Genomic DNA, 16,790 nt, shown 5'->3' on the forward strand with positions numbered 1-16,790 from the left:
ACACTAGTTCCCAAATGGGATGGGAAAGAATGCAAGACTCTCCCTTCTACCAAGTGAAGCCCAGCACCCATGTGGTACTCCCAGACTGAAAGGAGAAGTTGAATGTGGGACCAAAGTGAATTCAAGTGAGATGTTTGTAAATAAAATATTTCCATTCGGCATCACTATGCACACAGCAAGTCTTCAGGCAGATAAGAGTGGAAACAGATAAAACGGTATACCTTCTAATTCAACTTTAAACTTACACTGGGGTAGTGTTACTAGCAGCTCTGTATTATTGTCATGCATGAAAATGTGTTCTATCTTCTTGACCCCTCACAAAGTAACAACTTAACACTCAGCACGATGGTTTATTCCCCCTCTCCATATGTACAATTAAGTGTAAGCCTGGTTATTAAAAATAAAGCTCCTGTGTCGCGGCTTTGAAACACACTACAATCAATTAAATTCCCCCCTCATTACAACATTCAGAATGCTTGGTTTCCCCACATGATATGAACTGGGGACAAACAACAGGCCACGTGGCAGATTGGATATGACAGCAGAGCTCTGGTAACAGGATCTGGAGCCTTTCACCTCTATTTGAATGATTCAAATCCAGCCCCACTCAGCAGTGCAGGAAGTTGTTAGCTGATGGCAGTCTGGTGGCCTATGAGAAATAGTTTGGTGGAGTCAGTCCAGTTCACAGTCAAGAGATGTCCACGTCACAGTTGGTACCCTTGTTTTGTTGGCAGGCTGCAGAGGCGCCAAGGATTTTGTGGGCACGGAGACAGAACGACCCCATCCTTACAAGCAGTCCCTCCAGGTCAAGGTTGAGGCATATTGGAAGGGGCAGGGGGAAGCTGCCACTTTCCTGTTGATATCTGGAGGACTTCAGTCTCCAGAACTGTCAACCTGGCAATTTTCATGAACACTGAATGCATCTAAAAAACCAACACACAACTAAACCACATACATCTTACGCTCTAAAAGCAAACTGCTTCGATGTCCCGGTAAGGCTCAGAGATTTTTTTTCCCCTGTGGGGATGAAAGAAAACCCCAGGTAAGGTAACCCAGAAGTGTGAGATTCCATAGTACAGCCCTTTTATGGTCCTGTTAGCTCCCTTCCCAAGTAAATCTGTTCCCATATGCAACAAGAGAGAATCTTCCAGCTTCACCTTGTGGCTCAATAATCTTTATTATTCCTTTTTGTTATTTGTTTTTATTTAAAAGAATTTGTTTCCCTATCATAAAAATTAGACAACCATACAAGCAGCAGCAAAGTCTGTGGAGTTAACCTTGATGGCAGACAGTTCACTGGTGTTCCCAGTGTTTCAAAAGGTCCTATAGGGTCCGTAAATGGAAAAAAAACAACAACAACAACAACAAAAAAAAACAACCAAACATGACGACTGTGGAGAGGAATATCAAGGTGGTTCTGGTTTCTTGCCCCACTGAGGATCCCAAATGAAAGCTGTAGCATGTCGGCAGGACCAAGTACCTCACGCCTTGAGAGAAAACACTTCATACCAGCTCCAGTACCTGGTGAAAAAATGGGAGCAAACAAGCAATTAGAACAGAGATTTACTGTGTTCATTATCTCCTACATCACTCTGCCTCCCTTCCTTTTGTTCTCCAGCATAGAGTAGTGTCACTGAAGGGCCTTGGGTCCTGGCAAGCAACACTTGCATGCCTTTTGTTTTTTAAAATGGCATACATTATGTTCTGATATATCACGACATGATGCAAGACTGTCCAATCACCTCTCATCTTCTTTGCTCCAAATGAGCACTTTCAATCTAGTGACTTTCTGGTGCACTGATGGAGACAGCAGACCCTTCTGTTCAGACATGCATGAACTAACTCTTCCAAGCTCTGCCAGCACCATGATCTGGGGCCCTGGAAGGCAGAACTTCCCACAACAGCATACAGTTTGCACATTGTGCAAAGCTGTGTGGGTACTCATCAGCTTAGCAACCGATGGAGTCCCTATTAATTCTTCCTAAACCTGGTCCCATCCCACTGACCACCAATTAAAAAAGGCAACACCAGAATTCTGTCACTGTTTACACATTTCTCTTCATATCTTCATTAATTAACAAGCTAGGTGTATATGCAAAATCTCCTCTTTACAACCAACTTTTCCCTGCTGCTGGATTCACTTAAGGATGTCATACACCTCTGTGTGTGTCACCAATTTCACTAACAGGGAACTGATTGAAGTAATGAACAACAAATTGCAACCATACTAAATGAATCACCCAGGAGCAAAAGACAGCAGATGCAACATACTACTGCAGCAGGGGTTACCAGGGAGCTAATGCAGAATACTTTAACAGTTAAAAATGCCCTGCAAAGAAAAAAACCAACCACACATCACTGGGGCCTTTTGGGGTGGGGGCTTCTTTCTGATTAATAAGAATGAATTGAGAGGTGAAATTTTTCCTGTTCAATTCCCCTGTTTTTTGTTTTTAACATAAAAATATCAGGACTATTAAGTCCAGTCAGGTTTTGCCAGAGAACTAGAGTGGTCACTGAAGGTCATAGTGACTTGGTTGCACGGAAGAGAAAAGAACCCAGGTCTCTCGAGGGGTGGAAACCTTTGGGTAGTTTGAAAATGGATTGTGAAACACTAATCAACAATTACAAGAAAAGGCTAGAGCTTGACTACAAAGCCATTTAGGCACCAAGCCTCTAGGGCTAAGGGGATTAAGTCCCAATGGAGGCTAATGTTGCTGATCACGCTCTGGGGCCAGTCTGTGTGGCATGAGCTATGATGTGTAGTTCTGACAATCAGAAAGTGGAAAGCGTGCAAATTCTGAGGTTCATGGAACCACCAGGTCGACAACAAGCAAAGAGTGTCAGCATCACCATTTGGTGATAAAGTACCAGGGACAGATTCATTTACAGACTGCCTGTGAAGAGAGAGGTCCTGAGGACTGGAGACCAAATCACAGCTATCAACCTAGCATCCTGTTTACTATCTTGCTGGAGACTGAACTCAAATTTTGACATTTTAAGAAATCTGACTTTAAATTTAAGTTTAAAAGGTAAGTTTGCAGTTCTAATTAGCCGTCACGCCACACACAGTCCCTATGGGAAAGGGAAGGAGATCTCTGAGCAAGTTCAAGGATTGTTGAACACTAGCCTCTTCATGCAAGAGGCAGTCAGTCGAGTTTTGCAAGCTGTTGTCTGTAGGCACAGATTTCTGTGCTAGGAATGAAAAAAGGTGAGTGGAGCATGTGCTCGTTTGGAATATCAGTTCTTATTGCTGAGAGTTTGGATTTCAGCATGATTCATTACGGCACCCTAACTCAGTGGTAGTAGCCAAAGGACTGCATTTGGCTAACACAGGGGTTCTCAAACTTCATTGCACCATGACCCACTTCTGACAACAAAGTTACTACATGACCCCAGGAATGGGGTGGAGCCCGCCGCCTCGGGTGGGGGATGAGGGGGTCGCAGCCTGAGCCCCGCGTGGGGGTGGAACTTAGGCTTCAGCTCTTGGTCCCAGCAAGTCTAATGCTGGCCCTGGCAACCCTATTAAAATGGCAACGCGACCCACAGCTTGAGAACCGCTGGGCTAACACCAAGGTGTTAAGATAAAGCCTCCTCAATTTGTGGCTCATAGCCACAGAGATTAGCATGCAAACATGAATGCATATGCACGTGCGTGCATGCGAGCGGCACAACATTAAATTGAAGTCTTGCACTTCAATAGTAAAGCCACAGTCACTTTTGGATTGATGACAAAACTCTAATGGCTTTTATGGCAAATGAAACAGAGCCTATGCGTTAGTACAGGAACACAACCCCTATGTGAAAAAAGAACAGCATTACACGGCTAATCTCAAGGGTAACATACTGCAAAATGTTTCAAGCTTTCCCGCTCCATGTCGGTGTCTCTCGTGTGCTGCAGAGAGCCCCTGAGCACTGGCAACAGCACAGTGGCTGCTGGACAGTTGCCACCACCTTTTCACACCTGCCTCCTAACTTGGCTTCTCTGCTTTCAGTTCATTTTATTCTCCTCTCCAGCTTGTGCCACAGGCAAATGCATCGCTGAAGCTACAAACACCCACAGATGGGATGACCTCTTTTAACGGCTTCTTCTGGCTGCAGAGTTATGACCTTGCCCCCTCAGAATGGATTCAAGCGTTTAAAAATGGAGATGCAGGAAATAACTTACCTTAATTGTACCCTGGCTGTTAGCAGCGATGAGCACATTGGATTCCTGAAAAAGAAGAGGAGCCATCAGAGTTTGCAATGAGGGTTCAGAGGGGGCATAGAGTAGGGGACTGATTTTAAACATTAAACACTTGTCTGATTTCAAAGGAATTTAACTCCTGCCATTTCTGTTGGGCTTTTGTGGCCAGAAATCTTATTTTGAAAGATTACATAAACTTGAAGAATTAGGAAGCAACAATCCTTAGTGCTTGCACAGACATTTAAATCTTGAAAGTAAATTACAAACACAAATTAATCGTCACAATACGCCTCTGAAGAAGACAAGTAGTATAATCATCACTTATCTCTTGGCAATATGTATACAAAGGTCTCTGGTGCCTAAACGAAACCAAACTGAACTGAATAATTAACATGACTCCAAAACCCTCCAACTAAGACAACATGCCCAATTAAACAGCCAAGAAATCTGAAATAGAAAATAAAAAGAGGAATACAACAGCTTCTCACACACAAATCAGAAGGGTCAGAAAATACAGCAGTTCAAAAGGAAGAGAATCAGAGGACTTTGGCTCTGGCCTGAAGGATGCTGGACTTCAGAAGCAGACTTTGACTCCCTTAGGGAACTGATGGGCAGGATCCCCTGGGAAGTTAATATGAGGGGGCAAGGAGTCCAGGAGTGCTAGCTGTATTTTAAAAGAAGCCATAGGAACAAACCATCCCAAAGTGCAGAAAGAATAGCAAATATGGCAGGTGACCAGCTTGGCTTAACAGTGAAATCTTCAATGAGTTTAAACTCAAAAAGAAAGCTTACAAGAAGTGGAAATTCAGACAGATGACTAGGGAGGAGTATAAAAATATTGCTAGAGCATGCAGGGGTGTAATCAGGAAGGCCAAGGCACAACTGGAGTTGCAGCTAGCAAGGGATGTGAAGGGTAACAAGAAGGGTTTCTACAAGTATGTTAGCAACAAGAAGATGGTCAGGGAAAGTGTGGTACCCTTACTGAATGGGGGAGGCAACATAGCGACAGATGATGTGGAAAAAGCTGAAGTACTCAATGCTTTTTTTTGCCTCAGTCTTCACAGACAAGGTCAGCTCCCAGACTGTTGCACTAGGAAACAGTATGGGGAGGAGGTAAGCAGCCCTCATTGGTGAAAGAACAGGTTAAGGACTATTTAGAAAAGCCGGATGTGCACAAGTCCATGGGTCCAGATCTAATGCATCCAAGGGTGCTGAGGGAGTTGGCTGACGTGTTTGCAGAGCCATCGGCCATTATCTCTGAAAATTTGTGGTGATCATGGGAGGTTCCGGACAATTGGAAAAAGGCAAATATAGTGCCCATCTTTAAAAAAGGGAAGAGAGAACACTCGGGGAACTACAGACTGGTCAGCCTCACTTCAGTCCCTGGCAAAATCATGGAGCAGGTCCTCAAGGAATCCATTTTGAAGCACTTGGAGGAGAGGAAGGTGATCATGAACAGTCAACATGGATTCACCAAGGGCAAGTCATGCCTACCCACCTGATTGCCTTCTATGATGAGATAACTGGCTCTGTGAATATGGGGAAAGCAGTGAACATGATATACCTTAACTTTAGCAAAGCTTTTGATATGGTCTCCAACAGTATTCTTGCCAGCAAATTAAAGAAGTATGGATTGGATGAATGGACTATAAGGTGGATAGAAAGGCGGCTAGATTGTCGGGCTCAACGAATAGTGATCAATGGCTCCATGTCTAGTTGGCAGCCGGCATCAAGCGGAGTGCCCCAGGGGTCGGTTCTGGGGTTGGTTTTGTCCAACATCTTTATCAGTTATCTGAATGATGGGATTAATTGCACCCTCAGCAAGTTCTCAGATGACACTAAGCTGGGGGGAAAGGTAGATAAGCTGGAGGGTAGGGATAGGGTCCAGAGTGACCTAGACAAAACTGGAGGAGCATTGGTCCAAAAGAAATCTGAGGAGGTTCAACAAGGACAAGTGCAGAATCTTGCACTTAGGAAGGAAGAATCCCATGCACCGCTAAAGGCTGGGGACTGTCTGTTAAGCAGCAGTTCTGCAGAAAAGGACCTGGGGATTACAGTGGATGAGAAGCTGGATGAGTCAGCAGTGTGCCCTCATTGCCAAGAAGGCCAATGGCATATTGGGCTGTATTAGTAGAGCACTGCCAGCAGATCGAGGAAGTGATTATTCCCCTCTATTCAGCACTGGTGAGGCCACACCTGGAGTACTGCGTCCAGTTTTGGTCCCACCCCCACTACAGAAGGGATGTGGACAAATTGGAGAGTCCAGCAGAAGGCAACAAAAATGATTAGGGGTCTGGGGCACATGACTTACGAGGAGAGGCTGAGGGAACTGGGGTTATTTAGTCTGCAGAAGAGAAGAGTGAGGGGGGATTTGATAGCAGCCTTCAACTACCTGAAAGGGGGATTCCAAAGAGGATGGAGCTCGGCTGTTCTCAGTGGTGGCAGATGACAGAACAAGGAGCAATGGTCTCAAGTTGCAGTGGAGGAGGTTTAGGTTGAATATTAGGAAACTATTTCACTTGGAGGGTGGTGAAGCACTAGAATGGGTTACCTAGGGAGGTGGTGGAGTCTCCATCCTTAGATTTTTTTTTAAGACCCAGCTTGACAAAGCCTTGGCTGGGATGATTTAGTTGGTATTGGTCCTGCTTTGAGTAGGGGATTGGACTAGATGACTTCCTGAGGTCTCTTCCAATCCTAATATTCTATGATTCTATGCTAGAGATATTTGATGTAGGTACCTCTCTCAGGCATGTATAGAGAAGTGGTTCTCAACCTATTTACCGCTGTGGGCTGCATATGCAGCTCATTATGTGTTACGTGAACCGCATCCACATGCATACTACCTATGTGGCCCTGAGGATGTCACATGGGTCACAGCTGTGTGCTGATTGGGCTGTAAGTGGTCCACGGGCTGAGAACCATTGGTATAGAGAGTCAAACTAGGCACACCTCGGTTGTCTATTTATATGGCCTGCTTCACCAGTCTGGTAGATCCCCAGGAATATTAAGTTCCCAAATTGCAGGCTCTGGATGAGAGCGTGCCTGCTGTCTCCTACACACTCAAGTCCACCCACTTCAGATGCTTTGGCGGGAGACAAGGTACGGGAAAGATCCAAAAAGAAAGACAAAAAGGAGAGAGATTATCAATAAGTTAAAAGAAATAACTCCTGGAGGGAGGAAGAACCCTGAAAAAGAACTCAAAGAGGCAGAATCACACTTCTCAGAATGGTCTCCTACATTCCTTCTTTTCTAGCCATGCAATACCAGCAATTGTAGTGTTTACTGCCAAACTGCTTGGTCTAAAAGCAACAGCTATTAGAAGCAGCAAGATAAATGGAAAGATCGGTCTCAGAAAAGGTATTCATCCTCAAATGAATTGGGTTTAATTATCCTATCACTTCACAAATACATTTTTAATAATCTCAGTGAACAGAGTATCCCCACTTCAAAGGAGCATTATACACTTGCATTCTGTGTGAGAGTTGGAGGAAAACAGCTTGCTTAAACCAGCTGAGTGTAAAACTGGTAGATGCTGGCACTTTGTAGCATCAGAGGTGAACACACTGTTAGCTCAGCACATAGCAAGACTAGGCTAAAAACTGCCTTATCATGAAGTTCTGACGTCTGCAGGACCACCAGCTTTGAAACAAAGGGAGAGAAAAACTGATCTATTATTCAACATAAAAAGCTAGTTATCTAACAATAGTTGCCTTTTGATAAACCACTGGACTACTGCGTTACAAATGGATTTGATCATCCCTGGATAGCGTCCATTACAGGATTAGCAAGAACTCTAGGTAGCATCTCACTTGTGACCCTCTAAGCCAAAGCACTTGTGTAGAAAATATGCCCTAAAAAGAACCAATGAAGTCCCCATTTCAATTCTTACACTGGATAAGAGGACAGTCTTGATATTGGCACTGTCTGAGAATGCCACAACTTCTCAATTTAAAGCATCAGAACATTATGCCAAAACACAAGGACACTTATGTCATTAAGGAAAATCTTTGATAAACATGTACAGAAACAAACAATGTTGGGACTAAAATGCCTGACAACTAGATCACACTGAGATATCTGAAAAGGAGTACTTGTGGCATCTTAGAGACTAACCAATTTATTTGAGCATAAGCTTTCGTGAGCTACAGCTCACTTCATCGGATGCATTCAGTGGATGAAGTGAGCTGTAGCTCACGAAAGCTTATGCTTAAATAAATTGGTTAGTCTCTAAGATGCCACAAGTCCTCCTTTTCTTTTTGCGAATACAGAGTAACATGGCTGCTACTCTGAAACCTGAGATATCTGACTAATTTTTGGAGACAAGGGAGGAGCATAAACATATCAAATGTCTAGTACAAAGAGCTGGAGCTGATAAGTGCAAGATTGTTGGTTGTGAATGATTCTTGTTTGCATTGTGAATGACTGGTAATTCTGCATCGCTGCTGCAGTCTGTCAGGGCACCACTGTAAATGAGCTCTGGCTCAATAGGCAGCTTTACCAGCTAAATACACTCTTTCCTGAGAATCTGCTGTTTTTCCAGCAGAACTCCTCTCTGGGTCTGAGATAATTACTGATCTGCTGCTTTCATCCCCAGCACACAAACAGGAGCAGACACAGGGGAAATTAGCACCATGTCTGTCACTGAACAAATGGCCACTTACTTGTCAAAGCACTCTAGCACTGTGGTTGCTTCTATGGGGGCACAATCTAAGTAACTTTTTTATCCCCTGGAGGAGCAATTCTCTTCCCCTTTGTATTGCCTATAAAACAGCCATTATGCTCAATGCATTAAAAACCTAAGCAGGCTGTGAAATAAAAATTATTCACATGGCATGTGATCTGTAGATTTACAACTGGTGACAGATGCACATGTGTGTAATTATCTTTTTGCCTGTGTATACATAAACAGTTGTCCAGTTTGCGCCATCTCTAGGGTTGATTTTAATGCTTAACAGGAGCCATAAACTCAATTTTAAGGTTCTTTGAAAAATGCCCAGAACATATCATGGCCTTTATCAGCATATCTTAGATGCCATCAAAAGGCATGACAACTTACTGTGAGGACAGGGACCTCCACTCTCCCAGACTGAATTGTATAAAGAACTGTTGCTTACCGTAGAGTAGCTGTAATTCTTTGAGGTGTTGGATCTCACTCTAGAGGTGCATGCACCTCACACACGCAACAGAATAGAAGTGTCCATTGAGGCCTCACGTGCACCCAGTGCCACCACAGGCTCCTGCATAAGGACATAAAGGCCAGGGAGGGAGTGACACCCACCCCATCCCTGAGTTCCCTCCCAAATCAAATTTACTGTGGACTCTGATCATCAAGGACGGAAGGCAGGTCATGGGATCCATGACTACAACATCTCAGAGAACCAGTTACTGTAGGGTAAGTAACTTTTCTTCCAGTCCAGGTGGCTGGCAAGCAGTATCCTGTCTGGATAGTAGGAATGAGGAATGTCAGCAGCACTAGTCAAAAACTGAACTACCAGCTCTTCTGAACTTGGCATTGGCCCTGGCTGCCACGCAAAAGCATAATGTTTGACAAAAGTCAGTGGGCTACTCCTTACTGCTGTCTCTCGGAAATAGGCCAAAGAAACTGCATGTGCCCTAGTGAAGCGCATCCTGGCATTTGGAGGGAAAAGGCACTGGTCCACTAGAGGTTCCCTGTGATGAGATGGCCTGCCTTTTGATGAGCCCCAAATAGCCACAAAGAAAGGAGGAGACAGTCTGAACAGTTTGGTTCTGTCAAGGTAACAGAAAAGCTCTGGAAATGTCCTAGGTATGTACCCTCTTCTTTCCTGGAGTCAAGTGTTGCTTCAGGAGGAAGACTGATAGGGTAACTGATCAATTTAGGTGAAACTCCAATATCATCTTAGAGATAAAGCTAGGGTGTGATCTCAAACATCTTGTGGCTGAAAGGATGTATAAGGAGGTCTGACCATAAGGACTTGGAACTCTCCAACCTTCAATGCAGAGGTTACTGCAGCCAGAAAGATGGATTTAAGGGAAAGGTGGCACACTGAATGACCCAATCCTGTACTGAATGGAGGCTCAGTAAGTTTCAGGAGAACAATACACGGTTCAAGTCACTGAAGCCAATCCCACTGGTGTCACAGATAGCACTGGCAGTGAACACTACACTGACACCTACAGTAGGGATTGTCAACCTTTGCATTTCTGAGCGCCCCCCGCCCCCGCCATGCTATAAAGACTGCAGGGTCCAGGGCGGGCGGGGGGAGGGGGGAAGAGGGGAGAAAGGGAAGGGAGCGCCCTTGGGTATAGGCATAGTTTGACTTCTCTTTTGCGGGGGGGGGGTGGGGGAAGAGGAAGAAGAGAGGGCCTGGTGGGCAGAGAGACAGCTCTGCACAGTGGGGACGGGGGAGGGAGCGACCACTCCATCCCAACTCACCACAGCAGGCCACCAGCCTGTCTGGGGGTGTGTGTGTGTGGGCAACCAAAAATTATAACTGAAAGCGGGGGCCTCAACTCAAAGTTTGAAAGTCACTCAATGCCGGCAGAGGGTAGCTAGGGGCTGTGTGCGGACAGGGGTTGGCTCGGGGGTTAATTAGGGGCTGTGTGCAGATGTGGGGGGTAATCTAGGGGCTGTGTGTGGACAGGGGAGCAGTTCAGGTGCAGAGAAGGGTTAGCTAGGGGCTGTGTGCTGGGTCCCCCTACAGTTGTTGCTCCCCGAAGGCTCTGCCTCCCAGAACCAGGTCCCTTTGCCCAGGCACCCCTTACAGACTGAGGGAGCAGTCAAAGGAGGCTGGGAGCTGAGGAGTAGCTGCAACCCTGGGTACCAGCAGATGACAGGAGAATGCTGTGGCTGCCCCCTGCATGGCACCAGCCAAAGCAGTAGCTCTCTGCATTGCCCGGCTCCAGCTTCCCAGCTCCGACCTGGCCAGGGGTGAGGGCCTCAGGGAAAGGAGGAGGAGGAGTGTGTGTGTGTGGAGCTGCCCCCAGGACTGCCCTGCTCTGGGTACGGCACTGCAGTTTGGTGGGGCAATGCCCCCTATGTCTGTCCATGGGCTCAGGACTTCTGCCCCATGGGGAAAACCAGGGCTCTGGCCCTGCAGCTCCCAGCGTTAGCCCCACAGGGGGCACTGGGGCTGCAGCCATGGGGGCCTACGAGTCCCCCTGAAAGGGCTTGATGCCCCCCAGGGCACTGTGGACCCCCAGTTGAGAACCGCTGACCCATTGTACTGAAGTCTAGCACTCAGAGGGGCTACTCCAAACAGAGACAGAGACTCCAGAGACTCACAAAGATAGATCACCTATATGCTCAGGTGTCTTTACTTAGCACAATCTTCTCTGCATTAGTCTTTGATATCACTTGTCTGCTAGACATGGCGCTAGAGGAAGCTGGCTTGTCTGCTACCAGAACTCTGAAGTTCATCTCCTCAGGACCTGAAGAGACTTTCATAGATTGAAGTTTCATCTTTGGGAGCAATCACATGTCTTGTGACTTCTACATTCTTGCAGAGAACGAAAGGATAATGGGACTCTCTTACGCAGCAGAGGCCATTGCTTTGTCCACCTTTCAATGGAAGTCCATTGCAGGACAGTCAGGGCTTGAAGACTGCCGATTTTGGATCTGCCATGTTGATAAGACCTGTATGGGGGATGAGGTGGGGGATCCGTATGGGAACTTTCAGGGGAGCTTGACCATAAATGTTCAGTTTATATGGGATGATAGCATTCACAGTGGTCATTGCTCAGAGAATTAGAAATGTGCTGGAAGTTTTGAGCAGTTTGAAGAAATTCTCAAAGCTAAGAATTAGAAGGTCAAACACACACCAGGTTTTGTCTCACTGCTGTAGGTGGTAAAGGGAAACTGAGGGAGAGTCACAATTGTCCTGTCCCTTATGTATTTGTTTGAGAATATGACGCAGCACAAGTGTGTATATGCAGCCCAAACAGATGCTGCTATTCAAAAGGCTGATCTTGGGCGCCTGCATATATACAGTGGGATCCACACTGACATGTACTCAAAGACAAACACTGTTTCAGACAGTGACTGAAAGCTCCACTCAACCACTCAGACCCAGCTACATATTAATAAGCCTCTCGATAGCCACTCATCTGTGCCCAATCTTGTCATTAATGAAAGACAGTTGTAAGAGAATCATCAAGTACTGAGTCTCTCTCCCCCTTTCCTCCCCACAACCTCAGGCAGTTTGGGTGAGTTGTAGCATTCCTAAAAATGAAAACTAGATGGGCACTGATGAGAATCAAGCATGGCACAGGCAGTGGCTGCCTAAGCTTCCCTAGTACAGCTCTGCCAAAAACTGGTCCCTTGTATTGGAGCTGCTGGGACAGGGACCTCAACGCTTCAGGCTGGATCCACAGGCATAAAACACCCATTATTTGGGGGGGGGGGGTGTGCTGGGAGAAAGCAAAAAAGGAGAGGAAAGCCTGTCCCTTTCCTATTTTTTCATTTGCTTTGTCCCCCAAACCAGAATTTTAGAGGCCATAGATTAAAACCTAAGCTAATGCACCAAAGTACCTTCCTGTCATATTTCCTTCCGAGAAACACGTAATCTTCCTAGGAGTTGGGGATACAAAACCCGGTAAAGTACCAGGCTTGGAAATGGAGAGCTCTGCAATTTAATTTTTTTTTTTTGCCATTAGAGATCAATAAAAAACTCAAGCTGTAGCTATCTTAAATGCCCCAGAACATTACTATTCATCCTGCCAAAGGTGATCTCCTGGGACTATGAACGTGTGCTTCACATGTTTTCTCCGTGATCTAGAAACGTGATCCTATCCTGAAGAGGTTCAAAATAAAAAGGATTAACATAAACACCATGCAGATAATTTCTTTTTCTTGATATAACCCTGTCTGTGAGGGCCCCTCTTCCTTGTCTACAAAACTCAAATGCAAAATATCACAGCCTGATAAAAATATGCCTGAAGTAATAGTTGTAATTTGTCTGAGGAATAGGAAAGCCAGGATGCTGATTTCTAAGCACATTCTCAATTACTCTGTTTGAAATGAGATACTAAATTAAGGTATTTTTTATGTACCAATTACACAGATTATCTTTGAATGTGGTAGCTAAAAAAAAACCCACTACAAAAGACACCACATGAAATGTAGTCTTACTGAGAACAAAAAAAGTACTTGAAGTGAAAGAACTGTATTGAGCGTCTAAACAAACAAAGCTCTCCAGCCTTGTAAACTAGCAAGTCCAAGAGAAAAATGCATAAATAATGCAAGGGCATTTCATAAGGGCCATTAACCTTTTAAAGTTTGGTTTTGTCAGACTAACAGACTGGAACCTGATCTAGCTACATTTTCCACTGAAGGTAAAATTGCTACATTATGTTACACCCATGGCCCTGATTGTAGAAACAAGAGGAAGAAAAGTTTGGCAAAGGAAATATCAAGGTATTTGATTTTCATTTCGGTCATGCCCTTAATGCTACCGATTGTGATGGTGCTACACACTGCAATGAACGTCAGAAATAGTTTGATGTGCTGAAGCTACAGTTTACTGAAAAGATTAATTTGACTGTAACCATTTGGAGCAGGGATCACCTTTTTATCTGGTGTGCTTGCTACTGTTATATCCAGTTACTTTTCACACTTAAAAGAATTCACCCTCTTTTTTAGGATGACATTTTCTCCAAATTTACAGCACACTCTGAGGGTAAAGTTTGAATATTTTGGGAATTTTCAACTAAACTTATTTAGATTAATTTCAAATGGGACCATTATGAAAACATTTTCTGGAGCCTGACCCTTTCCCCCCTCCCAGACCCATTTTACTAAGAAAGGGTTAGTTTATCATCACACTTTGCAAATAGTTAACACTCACTGCCAGCTAATTTGGAACATATATTCATGTTCCAAGTAAAGTTGGCTGCCATTTGCCATCCCCCCTGCCCAATGAGATTGAAACCACAGGCAGTTTTCAGGAAAGATTGCCCTCATTTCACTAAAGCATTTGCTATTAGCCATCCTATCTCTCAACCTTCAATCCTTCCTATGTGTGACTCAAGCCACTGAAATGTGTGAAAAATGGTCAAATGATGGAACACCTATGCTTTGCTACACACCGTGCCATAATTAATAGACTATGATGGTTTCTCAGTATAAAACCTGCTTTAAAAGGATATCTTCTCATTGTATGAATAAACCAGTTTTTTAAAAAAAGGAATCTGGAAAGAGGAATTCTGTCACATGAAACTATATGAGACTCCAATATGGGTCATCAGCGGGTTTGAACCCTAGACCTGCAAATCAGATCCCTACCCAGACTACTCCCATGTGAACTACAGAAATAACTTTTTGCCTATGGGCGGGACTAATGTATTGTGCGTAGCACTTTTGTTCATCTTTTGGAGGCAGTTTCTTTGTGATGATGCAGAGTCCGTAGTGTCCATGGAAACGCGCTGTGTAGCGTTTCGGGGAATTGTTAAAAGGTGTCTGACAAGCAGGACACAAGGATCTTTCAGGGGATGGCTCTGACAGACCTGGCACAGGTTCTGGAGGCAGCGATCCCTTTTTCTTAGCCACTGAGTGGTCTGGGGGAAGCTTCTCCCCCGAACATCTTCTAGCAGGTTTTGGTACCAAAGAACTGAGGAGGGCCTGTGCCTTTTCTTCAGTGCTGGCAAAAGGGATCAAGGAGCCTCACACACCTCTGGTGCAGTACTCTGTATTGAAGCCAAGCTACCCCCTTTAGCAGACACTTGAGCCTGGCTGCTCTATCTTTGAGTGGAGCTCAAAACCTTTACAAACCTGACATTTGTCACTGCTATGGGATTCTCCCAAACATTTCAGGCAAGACAGATGCGGGTCATTGACCAGCACAGGCTTGTTGCAAGACCGGCAGGACTTAAACCCCAGAGAGAGTTCTCAGAGTAACAGCCGTGTTAGTCTGTATTCGCAAAAAGAAAAGGAGTACTTGTGGCACCTTAGAGACTAACCAATTTATTTGAGCATGAGCTTTCGTGAGCTACAGCTCACGAAAGCTCATGCTCAAATAAATTGGTTAGTCTCTAAGGTGCCACAAGTACTCCTTTTCTTTTAGAGAGAGTTCTGATACCAAAAGTTTAATTTTAATCAAAAAGATCTAAAAACTAAAACCCAGCACTAAAATTTAACTCAACTAACTCATTCATTTCCAACAGTAACAGAGAACATACAAAAAGGAGCGAGGGAAGAATTAGGCATAAGAAGTCTGAAATTGCTCCTACAAAAGTCACCGGTGGTAAGAAGGAACTGAGGGACATTAGGGGCAGCACCACACTCGTATACCTACTTGATGCCTCATGTAATGACAGAGGGCACACAGGCCAGTGCAGTAAGTACTGTTGAGAGAAAAAAGTTCCCTGACAACTGCGCATGGAATGCATACATACCCACAGTGGAATAGACATGTGCAAACACTTGCAGAAAATATATTACCTCACCCATGCTGTCTCCTGAAATTCCTGGGACCAACACTGCTAACATGAATTCTGTACATCATTCTGACAATTATTTTCCTTTTCACATGTGAAGATCAAGTCTCTTCAACACAAAGAAAGATCAAAATGCGGATTATTTGGAAAGAAATGTGCAACAGCCTAGAAAACGCAAGAACGCACTCAGGTGTCTCTTTCCAGATTCAGCTGTTAATATAAAACATGGGATTTTTTTTTTTATATTATTTTTATTTTTTTTTTTAAAGAGTTTATACTTGATACCTGTATATTTTTAACAATGAAATTATTCACAAAGTGAGAGACAATCTTTGTGTGTGTATGTGTGTGAGTGTGTGTGTGTGTAAAAATAAATAGAGGGAGTTGCCCAATTTGTGTCATGTCTGGTACAAACGTGTATGTGTTTTTTTATCACACAGAAGTTCACAGACTCTCTACAGGACCCTATATCAGGAGAAAGCTTTCAAAATTAGTGTTTTCATCATCTTAACACAAGCACAACCTGCAGGTCCTATAGAAAACGAGATGTGGACTAAGCAGAAATTCATTTCCCAGCCTGTTAAACCCCTCCACACCATTTTAATGCAGACCAACGCCTTTACCTCTTATTCAGACGTTCCTTTAGATAAAATAAATTCCTCAAAATCAAAAATGTTTTCTGGCATTTTTTTGCCCTGCATTTTCCATCTGAGCCACATGTGGATCCCTTGACATAAGGAACATCTATCCCTGCTTTATTAAAGCCTCTATACTGAAGGGACCCTTTATTAGTGCCTCTCTTTTTTGCTTTCGGAGTAGCAGCCGTGTTAGTCTGTATCTGCAAAGAGAAAAGGAGAACTTGTGGCACCTTAGAGACTAACAAATTTATTTGAGCATAAGCTTTCGTGAGCTTTTTTGGATTTCACAGTTAATGCATTTTTTCTGCTTTTATTTAGGCTGAATTCAGCACAATAGTCTACCGTATAACTGGAAGCTCATTCACTATCATACATACACAAATCTATGCCTTCACTCACAGCATATGGGGGCAGAGTGGAAAGTAGTCAAACGCTCGCTCCAATGAGAGACACTCACATAAGAAGAAAGCCATTTGCCAGCCAAGTGTGAAATCATTTTTTCTTAGCATGACCTTTCTTTCAGCATGTGTTTTTCAGAAAAGCAAGATTAAGAGTGC

The 16,790-nt window shown here is 44.3% G+C and overlaps 1 protein-coding gene across 1 annotated transcript in view; it reads right to left on the reverse strand.

The window, feature by feature from the left end:
- Positions 1-330: 330 nt before the first annotated feature.
- COP1 (COP1 E3 ubiquitin ligase) overlaps positions 331-16,790 on the reverse strand; it is a 225,155-nt gene continuing 208,695 nt past the window's right edge. Inside the window, exons 19-20 of the mRNA XM_048860296.2 lie at positions 4,166-4,210; positions 331-1,521 (exon numbers count right to left, since the gene is read on the reverse strand). Of these exons, the coding sequence (XP_048716253.2) occupies positions 1,504-1,521; positions 4,166-4,210 (63 nt within the window). The 3' untranslated portion in view covers positions 331-1,503. The remainder of the gene's footprint in view (positions 1,522-4,165; positions 4,211-16,790) is intronic.

Source organism: Caretta caretta, chromosome 8 (genome assembly GCF_965140235.1).
Source record: "Caretta caretta isolate rCarCar2 chromosome 8, rCarCar1.hap1, whole genome shotgun sequence".
NCBI classification, from domain to species: domain Eukaryota; kingdom Metazoa; phylum Chordata; order Testudines; family Cheloniidae; genus Caretta; species Caretta caretta.